The 23,288-nt window shown below is 59.1% G+C and overlaps 2 protein-coding genes across 5 annotated transcripts in view; one reads left to right on the top strand and one right to left on the bottom strand.

Moving 5' to 3' along the window:
- Positions 1-369: 369 nt before the first annotated feature.
- Positions 370-13,968, top strand: LOC119563579. 3 transcript variants are annotated; one of them, XM_043525810.1, is made up of 5 exons: positions 377-474; positions 2,198-2,237; positions 2,763-2,900; positions 11,010-11,170; positions 13,778-13,968. In XM_043525810.1, the coding sequence occupies exons 2-5, from the start codon at positions 2,232-2,234 to the stop codon at positions 13,944-13,946; spliced, it is 474 nt and encodes a 157-aa protein (XP_043381745.1). In that variant the 5' UTR covers positions 377-474; positions 2,198-2,231; the 3' UTR covers positions 13,947-13,968. The 3 variants fall into 3 exon arrangements, with proteins under 3 accessions (XP_037768495.1, XP_043381745.1, XP_037768494.1); XM_037912567.2 differs by lacking the exons at positions 11,010-11,170; positions 13,778-13,968 and adding an exon at positions 5,643-5,833 and having other exon boundaries at positions 370-474; positions 2,763-3,019; XM_037912566.2 differs by lacking the exons at positions 377-474; positions 2,198-2,237; positions 11,010-11,170; positions 13,778-13,968 and adding an exon at positions 5,643-5,833 and having other exon boundaries at positions 2,408-3,019.
- A 2,169-nt stretch (positions 13,969-16,137) lies between these two features.
- The window catches only part of COL6A2 (collagen type VI alpha 2 chain), a 50,456-nt gene continuing 43,305 nt past the window's right edge, over positions 16,138-23,288 (bottom strand). Inside the window, exon 28 of one of the 2 annotated variants that reach the window (XM_037912399.2) lies at positions 16,138-22,654. In XM_037912399.2, coding sequence (XP_037768327.1) covers positions 22,359-22,654 — 296 coding nt within the window. In that variant the 3' untranslated portion in view covers positions 16,138-22,358. The remainder of the gene's footprint in view (positions 22,655-23,288) is intronic. The other variant, XM_037912398.2, reaches the window with a different exon arrangement.

The following is a 23,288-nucleotide window of genomic DNA, read 5'->3' as shown; positions in this document are numbered from 1 at the left end:
TCAGCTGATGATTTATCACTGCTGAGCCAGGAGGGGAAGTGACCACCCACCCCTCCAGCCTGCGCACCTGCCTGGAGCCCTGCACAGGGCCAGTGTCGAGCCCTGCAGTGGGACAATAGCGGGAGTGGGATTAAACAAAGTCCCACGCAGGGCACTGTGCCAGCCCTTCCCAGCCCAGTGTGACCTTCGCTCTTCACCTGGGTGTGGAGTACTGATGTCATGTTTGTACACAGCGCCAGGGCCTGGCAACAAGGGGGGCAAGAGGTGAGAAGCCAGTTACGCAGCTTTATTGTACCCAACCCTGCCCACAGCATCTCTGGTGCTCTGTGCATCCTGCTGCTCACTGACTCAGCCGACGATGGGCAGGGTGGGGGAGCGTATTTAAGGGACTTGTGGTCTGTTCTCTCAGCACATTTTAGCCGGACCAGAGAGAGCAGCCAGAGGGAGCGGCGTCTGTGTAACCGTCTCGTGCTGGTATCGTAGGCAATTTTGTTTAGTAGCTTCAGTCTGCTTGCTAGGCTTCAAATAGCATTGCTCCTTGCAACACTTTCCCCAGCTATGGGGGTCTGTGTGTGTGTGTGTATGTGTGTGCGTGCGTGTGTGTGTGTTTCTCTCAGCGCATTTGTTCGATCCCTTTCTCCCAGCCTTTGTCTGTCTAGTCTGTTTAGATCCTAAACTCTTTGGGGCAAACATTGTCTCTTGGACTAGGTTAGTGCAGTGCCTGGCACGGCAGGGGAGGGGGCACTCTTGGTTGGTCCCTGGGCACTGCCGCAATGCCAAATGCCAATCATGTCTCACCTTCTCCATGTCTGCGGCAGCAGAGCCATGTCTGCCAGGGCCAGCCGCGCAGTCAGACTTCGGAGATTAGATCGGCGTTGGAGTGACAGTGGCCCTGGGGGGTGCCACGTCTGCACCAGCCAGCGCCCATAGCTCTGCGCAATCCCGATCTAGCCCAGAGCCGCTGGCTATGGAGAGGCCGGTCTGGAGACGGCGGGATGCCAGCTGTGTGCTGTAAGGCGCCTGGGCACACGCTGCAATGGGCAGTAGGAATGCCAGGCTAGAAGAGTGCGGTGGGCATTGTGTGCCAGGAGTGCCAGGCTGCACAGGATTGGCAGTCAGGGCATTAAGTGCATGACGCTAAGAGGGCTGGACACACAGCGCTGCTCAGGTGGCTCCAGGCTGGTAGCTCAGAGCCAATCCCCCATTCCAAAAGGCAGAGAAGTACACGGCCCTGCTCCGGGGTGTTCCCGCAGCCCCTGTGTGAGTGGGCCCAGGACACGGCAGTATGGGGGCTCCCACCCCATTACAGACAGGCACGTGCTGGCCGAGCTGCACCTGCCCCTTTGAAGCCAACGGCAGTTTTGCTGCGGGGCCGTGAGCGCAGCGGCCCTGTGGGTTTGCGGCTCCTGTTCCGTGCGCTGTGTATTCCAGCAGCCCCATGGTGCCCCAGCTGAGCTGAGGGGTCCCTGGTGCGGGGTGCTGCACACGCACTGGGACAGGCCCTGCTGTGAAGAGCTGCCGCCAAGGCAGACCAAGGGGCAGGGGAAGTGCCCAAGGTGACCCAGCAGCTTGTGGCAGAGGCAGGACGGGCGTCCAGGCCGGCAGCCAGCTGGAGCAGGGCGTGTGTGTGCGGTGCCGTCGCACGCTGGCAGCAGCTCCCCTCCTCGTGCAGGTGGGGGGAGCCGGTGTGCACCACCGCCTGCCCCAGCCCCACGTGGGAGGGACAGCGGAGCTGGGCAGAGCCCCCAGGAGCTGCTCTAACCCTTGGCTGGGAGACCACTGGCCAAGAGGAGACAGGCCATAGCCTGGGGGGGCAATAGCCCGTTGCTGCTGCTCCTGGCTCTGAACTGAGCTCTGTGCCCGGCACCTCCCAGCTCTGGCCGCGGCTTGGATCTGTGGTAGGGCGTGGGCAAGGGCCAGCAGAACCCGAGCCCCAGTGCTGGGGTGCAGGGCCTGCTCACTCCCTACTCCCCAGGGAGGAGGCAGGGCTGTGCCCCCCCTCCCCGCCCTCCCCAGGCAGCGGGGCAGTGCAGGGGGTGCAGGCTGCAGGCGGGGACTGTTCTGCCTCCCTGCTGATGGGGCGTTTCCGTGGTTTGCTGCGCTGGTGCAGAGAGCAGCTCCAGGGGTGCGAGGCAGGTGAATGGAGGGTGGGGTCGGGGGGAGAAACCTTCTGACCAGGACTCTCCTTCCCTGGCAGGTGCTGACAGACACACCCGACATGTGGAATCCGAATGCAGGTGAGACCCCGGCTCAGCACAGGCCAGCTTGCTGGGGGGGGGCCCAGGATGGGCTGTTTCCGGCTGCTTTGCTTAAAGCTGGGGAAATCAAGGGCTGTTTCCTGGGCCTAAGGCTAAGGCCAGTTCCTCTGTTCTACGGGGACACAGATGGCTTTCAGGGCTCTCTGTGTGGGGCCACAGCAGGGATTGGCTGTGAGACAGACAGCATGGCTGTCCCTGGGAGATTTGCCTGTGTAAGGACTGCAGCACCCCGCCCGACAGTAGAGTGATGTGTGTACATATACGTGGGTCAGATTCATGGCCCGGTTTGAAAGTAACTCCAAATGCAGGCCCCAGTTTGCCTCCTCGCCTCCCCCAGCCCCCTTACTCCGGAGCTGGCAGGCCACTGAAATCAGGCAATGCCCTTCTCGGCGTGAGTCGTCTGGCCGAAGCGACTGCACCATGGACTGGGGCATTGTCAGGATGGGGGAAGGGCCTGTGCCGTGGTCCCTAACGCATCTCCTCTTCTTTCCTTTGGTCTGGCAGGACCGCCTGGTGGGATGCCCCCACCAAATGCGCCAAATTGTCCCCCTCCCCGTCCTGTATGCCCTGGACCTGGTGTGCCCCACCCAGATGGACCCCACCCGCATGAACACCACCCGCATGGACACCCGCATGGACCCCCGATGCCCGGTGGACCTGGATGCCCTCCTCCTCCTGGGTGTCATCCCCCAGGTAGCCCTCATGGGCATCATAAAAAGTAGAAGCATAAGAAGCATGGCCATGGTCATCATGGACACAAGGTACGGAGCCCTGGTCACGGGGGTGTGGGGGCCACGTTGCAGAAGAAGCTGCACCATTAGCATCAGCTCTGTGCTGGGATGCCGTGCAGAGCCCACAGCCCAAAGCTTAGCTGGGCTAGGGACTACTCTGTTTCCAACCCATACATGGTGCTGTGGGGACATGAGAACCCACCCTCTCTGCTCCCTGCAGCCAGGGGATATTACACAAGTCCCTGGAAACATTTTCCTTTTCCTTAAGAGTCGGCTGTTTTTACAAGGTCCCTGGATTCCGGATTAGGATTTGTATTGACCAGGGCATCACTTGTTCCTGTATTCAAACCCCAAACCAAACCCTCCTGCCCCTACAGGCTGCTGCATTGCACCTTGTGCAGCCAAACCAGTGCAGGACCGGCCCAGCTTTGCTGGGAACCCTGGTGTTCCTACAGTCAGTGTCAGGAACTGAAACAGAGGGAACAGGACTACCTGCAGCCTCAGCTCAGGGCACTTGACTGGGACGGAGAACTCAGCTCAGCACTAGGCTGGCCAGGAGTCTCCTGGAATCAGCGTCAATCTTCCAGTTGCTGTTGAAAGCAATCTGGGAGATTTTACTAAGCCAGTAGTCCAGTTGGCGAGGGCGGCACAGTGGGGCTAAGGCAGGCTCTCTACCTGCCCTGGCTCTGTGTGGCTCCCGGAAGTGGCGGCATATCCCTGCAGCTCCTAGGCACAGGCAGGGGTGGCCAGGGGGTCTCTGTGAGCTGCCTCCGCCCCGAGCGCTGAATCTGCAGCGCCCATTGGCTGGGAACCGTGGCCAATGACAGCTGCAGGGGCATGGCGCCGCTTTCGGGAGCCACCGGAGGTAAGTGCCGCCCAGAGCCCGCACCCCTCACTCCCTCCTGCGCCCCAACCCCTGGCCCCAGCCTGGAGCCCCCTCCCAAACCCAAACTTCCTCCCAGAGCCTGCACCCTGCACCCGCTCCTGCACCTCAACCCCAGCCCTGAGCCCCCTCCTGCACCCAAACTCCTTCCCCGAGTCCACACCGCCTCTCACACCCCAAACCCCTGTCCCGGACTGGAGCTCTCTCCCACACTCCAAACCCATCAGCCCCACCCCCCATCCCAGAGCCCACACTCCCTCCCACACCCCAACCTCCTGCCCCAGCCCGGTGAAAGTGAGTGTGTGTGTGGGGGGAGAGGGAGCGACGGAGGGAGGAGGGATGGAGTGAGCAGGGGCGGGGCCTCAGAGAAGGCGCAGGAGACGGGCGTGGCCTCGGGGCAGGGTTAGGGTGTTTGGGTTTGTGCGATTCGACAGGTGGGAATCCTATTCAGCACAGAATATCACAGCCGTGACGTGGCATCTCGACACTCCTCACAATGCCGGCTGGGTTCCCAGGCTCCTCTCCAGCATGTTGCCCAGCGCCGCACCTGGCCTGCATTCTGTGGCCAGCCTCACTCATGTACCGGCCCACGCGGCTGCAACAAACCAGCCCAGTTTGCCGGGTGTGATGCCTTTGTAAAAACACGTCATCCAGCCAGAACATCCCTCTGCCCCAGAGCCCAGCCCTGGGAGCCCTTGCAGGTGCTGACTCCCTGCTTGAGGCCCCGAGCCTGCAAAGACGTGTGCACATCCTCAGCCTTAGCTTGTAATCAGCATCTGGAAATCAGCGCTGCTAAGTCCGAGGTACCGTCAGCCATGTGTACGTCGTTGCAGGGCGGGGCCTTGGCGTCCGGCGGGGGCCGTAGCACTGCACACACGTGCTGCTGCAGCCCCGGGGTTGCTGTGGGGCTGCAGTTAGTGGCCATTCTACTTGGCTGGGCTCAGGAGCGGGGACTGGCCCCTGGAATCACCTGCCGGGTGTAGAGACGCCCAGCAGAATGGGGGTGCAGAGGTTGGGGCTGAGAACTGGACTCAAAGCCCAGCCTCCTCTGGGCAGTGCCAGGGGTTGCTGGTCGGGCTGTTTCAGTGTCTCCCTGCGCAGCTCGTCACTGCCGGGGCGAATCCTTTCGAAGGTGAAGCAGCCTCCTGGTTGGCAACAAATACTGTGCAGTGGGCTCGTGGTTTAGCGTTGTGAGGTGCCCGGCTGCCCGCTAGGCCTGGCCACTCCTGTGTGCCCAGGGCCTTCTCATCACACTGGGCATGCTCAAGGGCCAGGGCTGCAGCCCTCCTGTATCCTTCCTGCTGGCTAGGCCTGGCCAGGAGTGTCCCCCAGCCTGCCAGGGCTGTTCCTGAAGGGTAGCTTGTGGGCTTGCACTCCCCTCGAAGGTCGGACTTTCCACCTTCACACCCCAGCCCATTCCTCAATGCCTGAGCAGCCCTGGCTCCCCCCATGTCTGCTGCGGGCCTGGCTAGGAGAGCCTCCATCATCATCCCTAGCTCTGTCTGGTACGGGGGCGCAGAGAAACCAGTTACTAGCCCTGGCCATCCCTCCCAGGAGCCACCAGAAAATGATGCCAAAGTCTGGGTCAGGAAGTGAAGGGCACCACGTACAGCTGACACAAGAGGAGCTGGAGTGTAGCTGGCCCAGCAGCAGGGCCAGCTCCCGCCTTGTGACTCAGGCTGTGGGATGGTAACTGCTGTTAATGCAGACAGCCGTGGGAGAGGGCTAGTCTCATGGCATCTAATTCACGTCAATCCTTGTCCCTTTCAGCATGGAAGTGGATCAAGCAGCAGTTCTGACTCGGATTAAGAAAGCGCCTCCTGCCGGCCTGGCTCACATCGGTGGCACATCAGCAGCAGAAGCCAATTACAGTTTAAGAACGTCTGTTAGTTGGCTCCAGTTCGCTTTTCCGCTGCCCTTTGCTTCCTCTTCGAAATGAATGTCGTGTAACCTTGTGGCTAGTGATTCTCTTCTGTTTGGTTTGTTCAGTTTCTGTCTGGAAGCATTTTAAACTCATGACCTGGCTCGTTTCCCCTCTGTCACTGAAGAGATTTTCCCCCTTTTATGTAACCCCTCCGCTAGGTGGTATCAGCAGCAACTAGGGCCATGGTCAAAACCTAGGGGTTCTTCTTCACAATGCACACCAGAACGGAAATTTGGGAAAACTACACATCACCAGTTCTCTGGCTCCCAATCACCACCTAGGTCCAGGACAGTCAGAAGTTATTTAAAAACTCTGCTCACATATACAAAATGTTCTCCTGACCTCAAAGGGTCAGCCGTGTTACCAGGTCAATATTAGGTTGGATCTTAACCAAAATACCACGCTGCCAGACAGTCCGTTACCATCTAAAACTAACGGTTTATTATAAAGACAAAAGCAAGAACAAGAAGAGAGTTGTTAAATGGTAAAGCAGTCACATACACACAAAGACTTCAAACTCCATATATCAGGTTCCTCGCAGTGTTGGTGAGTTTGCTGGCTTGAAAGTCCCTCTGGACACATCCACAGCTTGGATGGGTCATTCAGTCCTTTTGTTAGGTGAGAAAAATTAAATCTGAAGCAGTTATGCCAACCGAACCAAAGTCAGGCCAATAAAGCTTGCTGGGAAAGTCCCTGAACGAGATAAGTAGAATGAAGGAATACTTGTTTAAGTTGCAGGGAGTAAGAAAAAAGGGGAGGCCTGCATTCCTGCATTTTTGTACCAGAAGTTTTGGGAACAGTTTGTTGAGATACGGAGGCACTTTGCAGCAGCTCTGATTGGCTGCCATTCCCCAGGAGGAGGCAGGTCAGAGGGGGATGGCGGCCAATCAGAAAGAGTGTCCCGGGCAGGGCTGTAAGTTCTGTCACGTCAGAACTTTGGGGCTGGAGCCTGCTATGGCGACGTCGTCATGGCAGCTGGGGCGGGAGCTGGCATGGCGATGTCGTCATGGCGATGTCGTCCTGCGGGGAGCCCCCCTTGGTGATGATGTCATGGCAGATGGAGCGGATCCCTCTGTGGTGGTGATGTGATAACAAGAGATGGCTACCCTGCCCGCCCCCCGGCCCGCTGTGAGGACTCTCCAGGCTCCTGCCCTCAGCCGGCTCCCTGCCCTGGTGCCCCAGGCCCCTCCCATCTGGGGACGGGGCGCGGGGAGAGGCTGTGGGGTGCCCCTGCCTGGTGGGGCCTTGCCCTCCCCTCCAGGCCCTGCTGGTGGGCGAAGGCCATCGTCGTCCTGCCTGCACGCTCGCTAACCTGGCAAGAGCAGGGCGGGCACCGCAAGAAGACACGCTCCTGGGACGCGCTTGGCACCGGACACGCACGCAACCAGGTTTCAGAAGCGAGGCACCAGAACACCCTGCTACCAACTGGGGGAGCCAGGGGTCCGGTTTTCCTAAAGAATGCCCCGTGGAAAAGGGACCCTGGCGGCTCTGGGCAGCATCACTGACCGGGCTATTACAAGTCCGGTCGGCGGTACTGGGGGGCGAAGGCAGAGTAGTCCCTACCGGTCCTGGCACTGCGCTACACCCCGGAAGGGGGCAGCAGGTCCGGCTCCTCGGCTGGGTGCCCTCGCTAATAATGGGACTGGGGCTACTGGGCCGTTCGATCGGAGCCTGCTGTCCGGGTTATCTGGCCAGAGCCGGGGCAGCCCGCAGAGAGAACACACGCGCAGCCAGGATCTGACAACAGCAGGCATGGCAGCGAGAGGAGAATCGAGCCTGAGTGGCCGTTCTGCCCAAGCTGTGCTCAGTGCAGGGCTGGCAGGTGGCCCAAGGTGGCTTTCACATGCCTTTGTGTGGCTGTGACTGCACTGGCTGCTGGCATGATTACAGCAGCCTCAGGGCTGTTGTAACCTACGCTCCCCTCAGGGGCATGGCAGAATCCAGAAACAGCAAGAACGCAGCAAGCTCTGGCCACACCCATCCCCTCCCGAGATAGTGGGCCGGGAAGGGGACAGTCCAAGGCCATCCTGCCTGTGCTCGGCCTCCGGAGGAAACCGCTGTGGAGTGCTCAGTGGGGCATGGGCCCGGTGGATTTACCAGCCTGTTATGCCCAGCGTAAGGTGGCCAGAGCAGAAAGGAGAGCCTGCCCCCAAGGCCCAGGCCTCTGCCCATGGCAGTCACGGGGGTGAGCGCTGATGACAGCAGGGGCACGGGAAAGGCCCATGCCCAAGAGCAATCGGAATAAGTAGGACTCATTTCACTCAGCTGATGATTTATCACTGCTGAGCCAGGAGAGGAAGTGACCACCCACCCCTCCAGCCTGCGCACCTGCCTGGAGCCCTGCGCAGGGCCAGTGTCGAGCCCTGCAGTGGGACAATAGCGGGAGTGGGATTAAACAAAGTCCCACGCAGGGCACTGTGCCAGCCCTTCCCAGCCCAGTGTGACCTTCGCTCTTCACCTGGGTGTGGAGTACTCGCGTCATGTTTGTACGCAGCGCCAGGGCCTGGCAACAAGGGAGGCAAGAGGTGAGAAGCCAGTTACGCAGCTTTATTGTACCCAACCCTGCCCACAGCATCTCTGGTGCTCTGTGCATCCTGCTGCTCACTGGCTCAGCCGACGAGGGGCGGGGTGGGGGAGCGTATTTAAGGGACTTGTGGTCTGTTCTCTCAGCACATTTTAGCCGGACCAGAGAGAGCAGCCAGAGGGAGCGGCGTCTGTGTAACCGTCTCGTGCTGGTACCGTAGGCAGTTTTGTTTAGTAGCTTCAGTCTGCTTGCTAGGCTTGAAATAACATTGCTCCTTGCAACACTTTCCCCAGCTATGGGGGTCTGTGTGTGTGTATGTATGTGTGTGTGTCCCTCAGCGCATGTGTTCGATCCCTTTCTCCCAGCCTTTGTCTGTCTAGTCTGTTTAGATCCTAAACTCTTTGGGGCAAACATTGTCTCTTGGACTGGGTTAGTGCAGTGCCTGGCACGGTGGGGGGGCACTCTTGGTTGGTCCCTGGGCACTGCCGCAATGCCAAATGCCAATCATGTCTCACCTACTCCATGTCTGCGGCAGCAGAGCCATGTCTGCCAGGGCCAGCCGCGCAGTCAGACTTCGGAGATTAGATCGGCGTTGGAGTGACAGTAGCCCTGGGGGGTGCCACGTCTGCACCAGCCAGCGCCCATGGCTCTGCGCAATCCCGATCTAGCCCAGAGCCGCTGGCTATGGAGAGGCCGGTCTGGAGATGGCGGGATGCCAGCGGTGTGCTGTAAGGCGCCCGGGCACACGCTGCAATGGGCAGTAGGAATGCCAGGCTAGCAGAGTACGGTGGGCATTGTGTGCCAGCAGTGCCAGGCTGCACGGGATTGGCAGTCAGGGCATTAAGTGCATGACGCCAAGAGGGCTGGACACACAGCGCTGCTCAGGTGGCTCCAGGCTGGTAGCTCAGAGCCAATCCCCCGTTCCAAAAGGCAGAGAAGTACACGGCCCTGCGCTGGGGTGTTCCCGCAGCCCCTGTGTGAGTGGGCACAGGACACGGCAGTATGGGGCCCCCCACCCCATTACAGACAGGCACGTGCTGGCCGAGCTGCACCTGCCCCTTTGAAGCCAATGGCAGTTTTGCTGCGGGGCCGTGAGCGCAGCGGCCCTGTGGGTTTGCGGCTCCTGTTCCGTGCGCTGTGTATTCCAGCAGCCCCATGGTGCCCCAGCTGAGCTGAGGGGTCCCTGGTGCGGGGTGCTGCACATGCACCGGGACAGGCCCTGCTCTGAAGAGCTGCCGCCAAGGCAGACCACGGGGCAGGGGAAGTGCCCAAGGTGACCCAGCAGCTTGTGGCAGAGGCAGGACGGGCGTCCAGGCCGGCAGCCAGCTGGAGCAGGGCGTGTGTATGCGGTGCCGTCGCACGCTGGCAGCAGCTCCCCTCCTCGTGCAGGTGGGGGGAGCCGGTGTGCACCACCGCCTGCCCCAGCCCCATGTGGGAGGGACAGCGGAGCTGGGCAGAGCCCCCAGGAGCTGCTCTAACCCTTGGCTGGGAGACCATTGGCCAAGAGGAGACAGGCCATAGCCTGGGGGGGCAATAGCCCGTTGCTGCTGCTCCTGGCTCTGAACTGAGCTCTGTGCCCGGCACCTCCCAGCTCTGGCCACGGCTTGGATCTGTGGGAGGGCGTGGGCAAGGGCCAGCAGAACCCGAGCCCCCGTGCTGGGGTGCAGGGCCTGCTCACTCCCTACTCCCCAGGGAGGAGGCAGGGCTATGCCCCCCCTCCCTGACCTCCCCAGGCAGAGGGGCAGGGCAGGGGGCGCAGGCTGCGGGCGGGGACCGTTCTGCCTCCCTGCTGATGGGGCTTTTCCGTGGTTTGCTGCGCTGGTGCAGAGAGCAGCTCCAGGGGTGTGAGGCCGGTGAATGGAGGGTGGGGTCGGTGGGAGAAACCTTCTGACCAGGACTCTTCTTCTCTGGCAGGTGCTGACAGACACACCCGACATGTGGAATCCGAATGCAGGTGAGACCCCGGCTCAGCACAGGCCAGCTTGCCGGGGGGGCCAGGATGGGCTGTTTCCGGCTGCTTTGCTTAAAGCTGGGGAAATCAAGGGCTGTTTCCTGGGCCTAAGGCTAAGGCCAGTTCCTCTGTTCTACGGGGACACAGATGGCTTTCAGGGCTCTCTGTGTGGGGCCATGGCCAAAGCAGGGATTGGCTGTGAGACAGACAGCATGGCTGTCCCTGGGAGATTTGCCTGTGTAAGGACTGCAGCACCCAACCCGACCGTAGCATGATGTGTGTACATAAACGTGGGTCGGATTCATGGCCCGGTTTGAATGGAACTCCAAATGCTGGCCCCATTCTGCCTCCTCGCCTCCCCCAGCCCCCTTACTCCGGAGCTGGCAGGCCATTGAAATCAGGCAATGACCTTCTCGGCGTGAGTCCTCTGGCCGAAGCGACTGCACCATGGACTGGGGCATTGTCAGGATGGGGGAAGGGCCTGTGCCGTGGTCCCTAACGCATCTCCTCTTCTTTCCTTTGGTCTGGCAGGACCGCCTGGTGGGATGCCCCCACCAAATGCGCCAAATTGTCCCCCTCCCCCTGGACCATGCTCTGGGCCTTACCCTGGGCCTGGCATGAATCCATTCCCTCCTGCTGTCTGTCCTCCTCCCCGTCCTGTATGCCCTGGGCCTGGTGTGCCGCACCCACATGGACACCCGCATGAACCCCACCCGCATGGACCCCATCCGCATGGACACCCGCATGGTCACCACCCGCATGGACACCCACATGGACCCCCGATGCCCGGTGGACCTGGATGCCCTCCCCCTCCTGGGTGTCATCCCCCAGGTAGCCCTCATGGGCATCATAAAAAGCAGAAGCATAAGAAGCATGGCCATGGTCATCATGGACACAAGGTACGGAGGCCTGGTCAGTGGGGTGTGGGGGCCACGTTGCAGAAGAAGCTGCACCATTAGCATCAGCTCTGTGCTGGGATGCCGTGCAGAGCCCACAGCCCAAAGCTTAGCTGGGCTAGGGACTGCTCTGTTCCCAACCCGTATGTGGGGCTGTGGGGACATGAGAACCCATCCTCTCCTCTCCCTGCAGCCAGGGGATATTACACCAGTCCCGGGAAACATTTTCCTTTTCCTTAAGAGTCGGCTGTTTTCACCAGGTCCCTGGATTCTGGATTAGGATTCGTATTGACCAGGGCATCACTGGTTCCTGTATTCAAACCCCAAACCAAACCCTCCTGCCCCTACAGGCTGCTGCATTGCACCTTGCTCTGCTGGGCCCAGCTCTGCTGGGAACCCCGGTGTTCCTACAGTCAGTGTCAGGAACTGAAACAGAGGGAGCAGGACTACCTGCAGCCACAGCTCAGGACACTCGACTGGGACGGAGAACTCAGCTCAGCACTAGGCTGGCCAGGAGTCTCCTGGAATCAGCGTCAATCTTCCAGTTGCTGTTGAAAGCAATCTGAGAGATTTTACTAAGCCAGTAGTCCAGTTGGCGAGGGCGGCACAGTGGGGCTAAGGCAGGCTCTCTACCTGCCCTGGCTCCGTGTGGCTCCCGGAAGTGGCGGCATATCCCTGCAGCTCCTAGGCGCAGGCAGGGGTGGCCAGGGGGTCTCTGTGAGCTGCCTCCGCCCCGAGCGCTGAATCTGCAGCGCCCATTGGCTGGGAACCGTGGCCAATGGCAGCTGCAGGGGCATGGCGCCGCTTTCGGGAGCCACCGGAGGTAAGTGCCGCCCAGAGCCCGCACCCCTCACTCCCTACTGCGCCCCAACCCCTGGCCCCAGCCCGGAGCCCCCTCCCAAACCCAAACTTCCTCCCAGAGCCTGCACCCTGCACCCGCTCCTGCACCTCAACCCCAGCCCTGAGCCCCCTCCTGCACCCAAACTCCTTCCCCGAGTCCACACCGCCTCTCACACCCCAAACCCCTGTCCCGGACTGGAGCTCTGTCCCACACTCCAAACCCATCAGCCCCACCCCCCATCCCAGAGCCCACACTCCCTCCCACACCCCAACCTCCTGCCCCAGCCCGGTGAAAGTGATTGTGTGTGGGGGGGGAGAGGGAGGGACGGAGGGAGGAGGGATGGAGTGAGCAGGGGCGGGGCCTCAGAGAAGGCGCAGGAGACGGGCGTGGCCTCGGGGCAGGGTTAGGGTGTTTGGGTTTGTGCGATTCGACAGGTGGGAATCCTATTCAGCACAGAATATCACAGCCGTGACATGGCATCTCGACACTCCTCACAATGCCGGCTGGGTTCCCAGGCTCCTCTCCAGCATGTTGCCCAGCGCCGCACCCGGCCTGCATGCCGTGGCCAGCCTCACTCATGTACCGGCCCACGCGGCTGCAACAAACCAGCCCAGTTTGCCGGGTGTGATGCCTTTGTAAAAACACGTCATCCAGCCAGAACATCCCTCTGCCCCAGAGCCCTGCGCTGGGAGCCCTTGCAGGGACTGACTCCCTGCTTGAGGCCCCGAGCCTGCAAAGACGTGTGCACATCCTCAGCCTTAGCTTGTAAGCAGCACCTGGAAATCAGCGCTGCTAAGTCCGAGGTACCGTCAGCCATGTGTACGTCGTTGCAGGGCGGGGCCTTGGCGTCCGGCGGGGGCCGTAGCACTGCACACACGTGCTGCCGCAGCCCCGGGGTTGCTGTGGGGCTGCAGTTAGTGGCCATTCTACTTGGCTGGGCTCAGGAGCGGGGACTGGCCCCTGGAATCATCTGCCGCGTGTAGAGACGCCCAGCAGAATGGGGGTGCAGAGGTGGGGGCTGAGAACTGGACTCAAAGCCCAGCCTCCCCTGGGCAGTGCCAGGGGTTGCCTGTCGGGCTGTCTCAGTGTCTCCCTGCGCAGCTCGTCACTGCCGGGGCGAATCCTTTTGAAGGTGAAGCAGCCTCCTGGTTGGCAAGAAATATTGTGCAGTGGGCTCGTGGTTTAGCGTTGTGAGGTGCCCGGCTGCCCGCTAGGCCTGGCCACTTCTGTGTGCCCAGGGCCTTCTCATCACACTGGGCATTCTCAAGGGCCAGGGCTGCAGCCCTCCTGTATCCTTCCTGCTGGCTAGGCCTGGCCTGGAGTGTCCCCCAGCCTGCAGGGCTGTTCCTGAAGGGTAGCTCGTGGGCTTGCACTCCCCTCGAAGTTCAAACCTTCCATCTTCACACCCCAGCCCATTCCTCAATGCCTGAGCAGCCCTGGCTCCCCCCATGTCTGCTGCGGGCCTGGCTAGGAGAGTCTCCATGATCATCCCTAGCTCTGTCTGGTACGGGGGCACAGAGAAACCAGTTACTAGCCCTGGCCGTCCCTCCCAGGAGCCACCAGAAAATGATGCCAAAGTCTGGGTCAGGAAGTGAAGGGCACCACGTACAGCTGACACAAGAGAAGCCGGAGTGTAGCTGGCCCGGCAGCAGGGCCAGTTCCCGCCTTGTGACTCAGGCTGTGGGACGGTAACTGCTGTGAATGCAGACAGCTGTGGGAGAGGGCTAGTCTCATGGCATCTAATACACGTCAATCCTTGTCCCTTTCAGCATGGAAGTGGATCGAGCAGCAGTTCTGACTCGGATTAAGAAAGCGCCTCCTGCCGGCCTGGCTCACATCGGTGGCACATCAGCAGCAGAAGCCAATTACAGTTTAAGAACGTCTGTTAGTTGGCTCCAGTTCGCTTTTCCGCTGCCCTTTGCTTCCTCTTCGAAATGAATGTCGTGTAACCTTGTGGCTAGTGATTCTCTTCTGTTTGGTTTGTTCAGTTTCTGTCTGGAAGCATTTTAAACTCATGACCTGGCTCGTTTCCCCGCTGTCACTGAAGAGATTTTCCCCTCCTATGTAACCCCTCCGCTAGGTGGTATCAGCAGCAACCAGGGCCATGGTCGATACCTGAGGGTTCCTCTTCACAATGCACACCAAAACGGTGTGCGCCCTGAGCCAGATGTCTGGGAAAACGACACAGTGCCCTGGGCGCCTCTACGAGGCCATTCTTCCCCACACGTGAGCCCTGAGTCTGGGCACAACAAACAGAAATCTTGTAGTGAGCGGAGCAGGAACAGCAAATTAACTTGGGAAGAGGGAGCAGTGACTCCAAAGTATTCACAAACAGTATGTGAAACCCCATCCCACAGTACCTTGGGCAGTGTCCTTTGCCTCAGTTTTCCACCCGGCAGTGGTAAAGTCCGATGGCCGAATGGCCCTTTAACATGCCACTCCCCCCTTCCCTCCGCTGCACCCCACTCACGGTTTGTTGTGTGAGGTGAGCAAAGATCCAGCGTCCAGGAGGGTGTTTGTGGGTTCACCTCCTGTGCCCCTGTGGTGGGCGAGTGATGCCCAGTGACTGCTGGTCTGTGGCTGCATTGGCTGCTGCCCTGCTGGGTCCTTGGTCCAGTCCAGCCCGGTCCTGCAGTGCCATGGCCACCCAGCCCAGCTAGTGACAATCCCAGCTGTGGAATTTGCTGGGGCGGTGGCACCTTTGATGCAGCTGCTCTGTCTCTCGCTGCTGCCTTTGGCTGCACCGGGGGGATCTGAGGTCCCACCGCCAAGCCTCGTTCTTTGTGATTTCAGCTCCCAGTGATTTAAGAGAGGTGGGGGCCTCAGTGCTCATGCATCCGCTCCCCAGTGCTCCAGCCCCTCCCAGGGTCTAAGGCTCAGCCCCAGACCAGCTCATCAGTGATTTCAACTCTCGTGGTCACTGAGAAGGGACAAAGACCCTCCGTGGGGGGTCTATGCAGCTTCATCTTTAATCGCTGGAGGGGGAGGGTCAAATGAAATCTAGGACCCTTAAACAAAGTCCTTTCTCCCCTCGCCCTAGAAACACCTGACCCCACCCCATCTGCCCATGACTTGGGAGTTACTTCACTACCCCTCGCTTAGTGGCCCCTGTAGCTCAGACACTCACAACCCCCCTACCCCCGAGCCCAACCACGGCCCCCATGGCCAGCCAGCCCAGACACACACACCGGAGCCCAGGGATCCAGATGCTGGGGCCTTGGCTTGCACAGAGTTTCCTGTGCACCACCCTCTCCTTCCTTCTGGGCATGCTGGGAACTGCAGCTCCTGGGCACCCTCCAGTTCCCACCACATCCCTGCCCCCCCGGCTTTGTCCTGTATTTGTGGCTAGTGGCAGCCAACATCTCTGTAGCCCATTTCTGTGGGGAAAAACGGAAATTCTGCTCACCCAACATTAATTTCTGCAAAATTCCGCTTTGCGCAGTGGCGCAGAATTCCCCTAGGAGTAATCAGGATACGCTAAGTTCTGCTGCAAGTGACTCATACAATAAGGAGAACAACATTTCATCAGCCCACCTCCAAGAATTACGTGAAATTGAACCCAAAACAGCCAAAATCGATCACCTTGACAAAGCAGGTCTGTCTGCCGAGCACACTGGGGAAACAGGTGTGTCTATGGACATGTAGTCTGCTCCTCCGCTCCCCCAGTTTATCCATAGGTGGGTGGGCATTCAGGGTCACTATGGAAGGAGGTGGCCAATCCCCAGGAGGTGCTGGGTGTGCAGAGCCAGTCCCTTCAGTTCTCTCCAAGTACAATAATCCTAGGCTGGCAGAGAGTGTCCCCAGTGAAGTTCCTGCTCCACTTCGGCTCTGTCCAGCCAGGATTAACGTGCTGTAGTGGCCAGGCAGGGGTCAGTGACATGATCTCTCTTATTTGTCTCCCCACAGCACAGAGATCCTACGGAACAGAGGCTTCTTAGAAACAACCCTAGCCTCCCAGTGCTGCTGGGACTCACTCAGGAGTTATAGGGCCTGGGACTTCAGTTGCGTCATGGTGATTTGCATCAGCATGGGGGATCTGGCCCTTTGACTCCACTTGAGATGCCCCAGGTGGAACCTGAGCTCATTTCCCAGATGCACCAAACACACACACACACAAACCACACAATAGTTTTAGGGTGGGGTAGTTTATTTATTGATTTATTTTGCAGAGCACAAGCGGAGTCCAGGGCTGGCTGTCATTCAGGCGGCCCCAGTCGCACGTATGCTCTAAGCTGCAATTTCCTGGTTTCACATGCACACCCTGGGGTGCGCTCAAGCTCAGACCGCCCCGTCAGGAGCCTGGCTGGGTGCTGCCAGCCCCCCTGCATCCTGGTCCTCCCCATGAGGACCCTAATGGAGGTGGTAAATGCACAAGCACTCAGGAGAGATGGGTGGTGGCAGCAGAAGGAAGCAAGATAAGGAGAGTCACAGAACAGTCTGGATGCAGGAGGAGGCCAGTGAAATGCAAGGCAGATGTAGCGCTGAATGGGTCACCTGGGAGCATCTGGATAAGGAATGGTTCAGATCTGAACTTTGGCTAACAGACCAACGCATCATTGCTAGGGAGGGGGACAGGTAACCCCCCTGGTAAGAACAGGTAAAGAGGCAATGGAAGTGCACTTTGCTGGCCACATCAAGACATACCATGATGCACCAGAGGCAATCTACCCCTGAAGCCCCTCAGCGAGGGCAGGAGGGAAGGGGAGCGGGAAGAGAAGGTGCTCACCAGTGGAACGTGTCGAAGCCTGGGGATGCCACTAGGATAATGAAGGCTCCAATTATGTTTCTTCTGTTCTCTTTAACTGTGAATAAACCTGAGGTCCAAGCTCAGTGCACAGGCCCACCTTAGAAGCCGTTGAGCTTGATCCTGGGACAAAGAGCAGCAGCAGTGGGGATGCACTGCCCTCAGCATGATGCAAGCTCCACCTAAGAGTGCTTGGGGAGGTGTGGGGACGGGGGCTGTGGAGCTGGTGGCTGGACACATTCTTGGATGCCAGAGATGACTCTTCTTCCTGCTGAATTGGAAAGGTTTGCTGCCCCATGGTTTAGCGCCCATAGGATCACAGCGCTCACACACACACTAAGGGCGCGTTTAGTTTGCGTAGGGCATGACAAATGACATGGTATGGCTCTGAATACTTCGATCTTGGTTATAATTAGCACCATTAACGTGAGTGACACTGTTGTTCATCATGAAAATAAAAAAATAAAAAAAAGAGACCGTCCAGAGGGCAGTTTGTACCGACCGCTCTGGGCCTGCCTACAACCATAGAATGGCAAGAGAACAAAACAAACCAAGGAATATCATGGGTGTGTGTATTGGTGACGGGGCACACGCGCATTCCCCTGAACTAACAGATCCACCGAATGAACCTGTCGAAGAAGCCAGGTTGGGAGAGGCTGGCATAGTCCTTCTCCCGGAAGATGGCAGCTCGGTCCCCTAGGCCAATCTTCAGCAGGACATCCATGTCCACGTCACTCCCGAGGGCCACCACTGTGGGCATGACGTCCTGCTTCTTCATGGAGTTGATGGCCTCGTTGAGATTCTTGCTGCCCGTGATGCCGTCGGTGATGAAGACGAAGGAGAGCTCGGCGTTGCGCCGGGCAGCCCTCTGCCCGTTCTGCGGGCTGATGACGATGTTGTTGATGGCATGGATGATGGCAGAGCCAATGTTGGAGGAGGAGTCCAGGTACTTGATCGTGGACAGGGCCTCTGAGATGTAGGTCAGGTTGTACGTCAGGGGGAAGAGCACCACCTGCTCTTCTTCGCTGCCATACTGTAGGAGGGCGATCCGCGCATTCATGTTGTCATTGTCACCCCTGGCCAGCGTGAGGCGGCGGGACACCTCCTCCACAAAGTTGTGGGCCCTGTGGAAGTTCACCTCTCCGGTTCGTTCTGAGCCATCCAGCAGGAAGACGATGTCCACAGGGCGCTGTGTGCACTGCGCCACCGCCAGCTCTGTGGGCAGAGGGAAAACAGTCACGTCAAGCGTGGGGAAAGGAACCAGGGGAGGCGCCGCCATTTCCTCACACTGCCTGGGTTGGACGAGAGCGATGTGTTTGTGGGGGCAACCCCCCACTGCTTCCCTGGAGCCCCAGTCTTCTCCTCTGCTCCCCACCAGGCCAGAGTCGCAGTCTGAGCAGGGGTGTGAGGCAGCTGAGGAAGGGCTGTGCCATGCAGCCGCAGCGAGGAGGGCAATGGTGCAGCGGGAAACCGCCCGCTCTGCAGCCACCCCTGGCGTGGGGCACAGGCCAGCACAAGGGCTGTCAGACAAAGGCCAGGAAGCAGTCTCCTTGCCACAGCCCAGTGGAAGGGGAAGCCCCATTCAGTGTCAGAACAGACGAAGAGGGGGCTGACTCTCTTTCTCTCCCTGGCAGCTGTCTTGTGTACCCCATTCACTGGGGCACTGTGCTCCCTGGGGGCACCGGCTGTTCTGCCGGGTGCGTCTTCGCTGGGCTCCTCTCACAGAGCCCCAGCACCCTCAGGCCGGGGCTGTTGGAAGCGGGAGAGTATAACAAAGCCTTGTAGGGTTTGAATGTCTCCCTGACACCTCCCCCTGCCCAAGCCCCTCTGTCCCGGGGCTGAGACCTGCCACCAGTCAGTTCCAGCAGGGATCCTGCCCCAGAGGAGCGAGACCAGAAGAGCTGCAGGCAGCTACCGATCGTAGGCGCAAGGGATGACGCCATGGGGGAAAAGGCTGTTTAGACTCTGCCCGGCCTGCCCCCAACAAGTGGGCTCTTCCATTGTGCCGTGCCAGGCCCCTGAGCCCAGCGGCTGGCTGAGCTGGGCGCAGAGAGCTCTGTCCCAGGGGTGGGGCTGCGGCAGCGTCCGAAAGGGGCTCACCCGTCACTCACCTCAGCCCTGTGCTGTGGCCCGCAGCAGAGAGGTCAGCCTGAGCCTCCTGCCACCCTGTTCAATGGCCAGGAGCCCTCAGAGCCGGTTGGAACGTGGGCGTGCCCCCTGCCTGGCACGGAGGGGCACGTCCGCGGGCTCCCGGCCTGTTCACGTTGCACCCACATACCAGCGGGACGTTACTCCACTCTCAGGGTGGCTCCCTGCCCCGGGCTGTGGGTACGGCTGCCCTTTAAGTCAGGAGGATTAAGCACCCGCCTCTGTGGGGATGAGCTGCCCCCGAGATCCCTGCTTGGCATGGCCTGATTTCAGGTGAGGGAGGGAAGGGCCCCCCCTAGGCAGGAGGCTCCCCCAAGGTGGGGCAGGGGAAGCAGATCTAGACAAGCCCCCCATAGCGTTAGTGGTCCCTGGTGTCAGGCTGCTGCCCATCATTTGTCTTCCCAGCTGCCAGCCAGGCTGTGGGTGCAGCCCAGAGGTGGGGCTGATGTTCCTCCTCTCCCGGGAAGGACGGGGGCTGCTTCCATCAACTACCCCCCTGGGATGTGACGGGAGGGCTGCCACTAAGCTCGGCAAATCTGCCACCCCCACCCCCGAGGAGCATCCTCGAGGCCCGCAATAGCCAGCCCAGGGCTGGCAGCCTGTGCTCTTCACAGCCAGCTGCAACTGCAGTACGGGTCCATCCCCTGCAGCGTACAGAGCAAGGAGGCTACGGCTGCACCAGGAGCGAGGAGCTGGCAGCAGGCGGCGCAGGGCGAATGGAGACGGTGGGTAAAGCAGATCAACCGAACCAGTGCTTTGCTGCGGAGAGCCCTGCCTGTCCCACACCGATAACCCAGCCCGTCCCGCCCACCCCTGCTTCCCACACCCACCACCTGAGTTTACATACGGGGAATTCCGAGCTCTGACAGAACCACCCCCGGCCCTGTTCGCAATTCTCCCCATGTCTTTTTATCGTTTCCCTCCAGTGAAGAGCCCCAGCAGCCAGGGAACCCCTTTGCCATTGCATGGTGGGCAGTCTCACGGCAACCCCCTCCCCCTGAGATCATCTGTCCCCTCAATCCCCCCACCTGTCTGCTGCGCCGTGAGGCAGAGGGAAAGACGTGGATTCTGCGTCAGAGCCTGCCTGGGGGCTGCTAGGGACTTGCCAAGGGCAGGTTCTCCACTCACGGGCTCAGAACTGCACAGAGATCCTGAGGCTGCCCTCGGAGATGCTGTTCCTGTCTTCTGCGGACTTAGATTTCTGCTGATTTGTCATGTTCCCTTTCTGGGCGAGCTCCGCCCAGGAAACCAAACAACTAGCCGCAGCCTGCGGGGGAGGAGGGATAAACTCACCTGGCTAAAACAAACTAAGCTGTATTGACTTAGGAGCAAAACACGCCAGGCCTCAGGCAGCCCCCGCAGAAACCAGACGGGATTCCTCCTGGGCCAACAGTTGTGTGTCTTTGGCTCAGGTCAAAGCAGCAACAATGCTCTGAGTTTAGCGCTTCTCAGTCGCACCCCCGCAAGCTAAAGCCACGGCTCTCTTTAGTGTCACACACCAAAATGGTGGTGGTGTGTGGGGGGGTTGTTCACTTCACCCCACCTTACCTACGCTGATTACATCCAGAGACGGATAAATGGAGTCACCACTGGTAGGACCTCGCCCTGCTCCCAACCCTTTGCCCAAAGCTCAAGCCAAGCCAAGCCATTCAAAAGCCTGGCCAAGCGTTGTCAGCCCTTTTTTCGGTATTTGCCAGCGCTGGAATTCTCCGAGCTCCCTCCCATGGGGCAGGCTGGCAGCAAAAGGGTCCGGCTGCAGAGCAAGAGGGGCATCTGCCCCACCCAAAGCAGAAAATGAGAGATCCCAGCTGAGCATGCCTATTACCATGCAATGCTCGCAAGCCCCAGAGCTCTGGCTCATTCTGGTGAAGCTCTCGCACCTAGCCAGGATTTGGGGTGCAGAGTCACAAAACATTTCGGAGGTTTGCAGACTCCCAGTTCCAGCTCCTGCTTCCCACCCTGGCCCCATCTAGTGCTCTGGCAAATGTACCCGCTGCAGGCCCGTGAAAGCAGACGGCATTATAGCCCAAACATCACTGCACGATGGGATGCTCAGTCCAGTTCTGGGTATTTTTATCTGCATATTAACTAATGAAATGCACAAGATAGCTGAAGTCATTGCAGTGAGGCTACCTCCATGCCGGGGGGCTAGCAGAATTCACCCACTGGAACCTGATATTTGTGCCCCGTACTCTTTGGTCTGCTCTTCTATAGCTATGGGGGAGAGTTTTGAAAGCACAGATAGCCGCATGGTGCCCAACTCTCTTTCAAAGTCAATGGGAGTTAGGTGCCTTTGAAACTCTCCCCATGTGGTCCCTTGGAGCAGGTTATAATGAGCAGGGCTCACACGATGGGACTGTAACCTCTCTGAATCACGTACACAGCTGGTTAGGAACTTTCCATGCCCCGAACGACAGCATGTTTACACCTAGTGCCTCGCACATGTAGGGTACATTATGGTATTTCAGAACGGCGCAGTCACTGGGGAATAGCTTTTAGCTCCTTGTTCCGACATGTGCTGGATTTTCCTGCCTAGGAGTAGGCATGTGGCTTCTAGGACAGTGAGAAGAGCAAGTCCAGTATGCATACGACATGCAGGCAGAATGACACTCAGACAAAGACACAGGGCACATGTTGAGACCGGGGCAGTTTCCAGCAAAGCCCAAGGGAGACACAAAGGGGGCCCACCCCGAACCGCTCGCACGGCTCTCTTTTCTTTAATAGCACAGGTTACAGCGCAAGTTGAGTGATTAAACATTGTGATTATAGCAAAGGGGGTAGCGTGGTGGGGCTTCTCAGTTGGGAGCCTGGCCTCTCTCGGGGCTGGCATAACCCAAGGAAAGCCTGGTTAGTTAAACACAAAAAGAGAACACAGGAGAAAATTCAAGGACAATCAGAACAAAAGCTACGTAGGAAAACAGACACATGTTAGCACACATCCCTACACCCATCGCTGAGACAGGGCTTGCTCTGGCCCTCAGGTACACATCGGCAAGCAACCTCCCTGATTCAGCCATGGAGCCCAGGTGGGACTGAGGGCTGGGAGGGCCCACGAGGGCTATTTGACAAGCTAGCCTGTCATTGTGGGCTTGGCGTGTTTAGAAGGACAGAATAGGAGTGTCTCTTCGGGACAGGACAGCTCCTCTGCCAGCACCCAATGTTCCCTTAAAAAGTGCTGCAGAGACAGTGGGTGAAGCAGGAGCATCTCTCCTCGTGTCTGGGAAGATGCACCGGGCTGCTCTGCCAGCCACGCTGGAGAGAACCGCCCCTGCCATCAAATCACTGGCTGGGAGCCACCGAGACTCTCTGGGCTCCTCCTAAGCTCAATGCGTCCACCATGGTACCCAGCCCCTCCTGGGAATTCTCAAGAGGCGCTGTTTACAGGGAACATTGCTTTTCCCAAGAGCACCTTTCTCCAGCTCAGCTGCCAGTCCTGTACACTGTCCCTAGTGCAAAGCTCAGCAGAGCCCCAGCACGGTTTCTGGATCCCCCACAATTTCACTGTGCACTATTTTAAAAGTGTCAATGAACAGGTCCATCCACTCCTGCCGCTCATGTCCAGTGGCAAACTTGGCGTTCTCGGCGGTATAGGCCAAAGTGGCCACCAGCTGGCTGTACGTGCTGGGGTCCTGGATTTCCCGCGTAGAGTTTAGGAACTGGGCGATTGACTCTTTGGTGTAGGGGAAAGGTATCTTGACCTCCTCTTCCATGGGGCGGAAAATAAGTGGGTTTGCATTCCCAGGGTTCCTGTCATCTGCAAGTGAGTGTCAAAAGAATATTTTCAGGGCTCGCTAGCACTGGTGTGTCCCCCACTGCTGCTCGGTTCTCTTACGTACCCTGCTCTGTAGGAAAGGCAGCCAGCACAGGAGGGAGCAGCAAAGACCAAAGCCTGGAAGCTCCGCTGTAGCCCTATCTCACTAAAGGACCAGATCCAAAGTGAAGGGAGAGCTGCTTGCTGCCTCCCATGGGGTTTGGACTGGGCCCTTAGACAGTACTTGGAAGAGGATTTGCAATAAATGTATGAAGCTTCTATACAGCTACTGATGCATGTCCCCTCCTTCCTCCTGCACCTCCCGCTACGGAGAGAGCTGCTGAAGAAGGAAACTATCCAACCTCCCTCTGAGCAAGGGGTCAGCTGGCAGCAGACAGCAGGGTTTGCCAGGTTGTTTCTGGGCAGCTGTTAGAGCGTTTCCAAGCCCATCCATGCAGAACTCAACAGAGTGCAACGGGGCACAGCCACGGGCAGCCAACGAGGCATCCACCAGAAGCCACCCCACGAACACAGGCTACATTCCCGCACTGCACTGAGCCGGCCCCCTGACACGCCACACAGCCCTCGTCTGCGGCGGACGGTTGCCTGGGTTGGAAGGGGCCCCCCAGACCCACAG

The sequence above is a fragment of the Chelonia mydas genome, chromosome 11 (assembly GCF_015237465.2).
Source record: "Chelonia mydas isolate rCheMyd1 chromosome 11, rCheMyd1.pri.v2, whole genome shotgun sequence".
Taxonomy (NCBI): Eukaryota; Metazoa; Chordata; order Testudines; family Cheloniidae; genus Chelonia; species Chelonia mydas.
This window is presented reverse-complemented; position numbering and strand designations above follow the sequence as displayed.

What these genes read in the sequence shown, in the direction of transcription:
- LOC119563579 (XM_037912566.2), top strand. Translation starts at nt 2,535, where the DNA reads ATGGCCCGGTTTGAAAGTAACTCCAAATGCAGGCCCCAGTTTGCCTCC. An exon ending in ATGGTCATCATGGACACAAG is followed by an intron (nt 3,020 to 5,642) that starts GTACGGAGCCCT and finishes TGTCCCTTTCAG; the next exon opens with CATGGAAGTGGATCAAGCAG.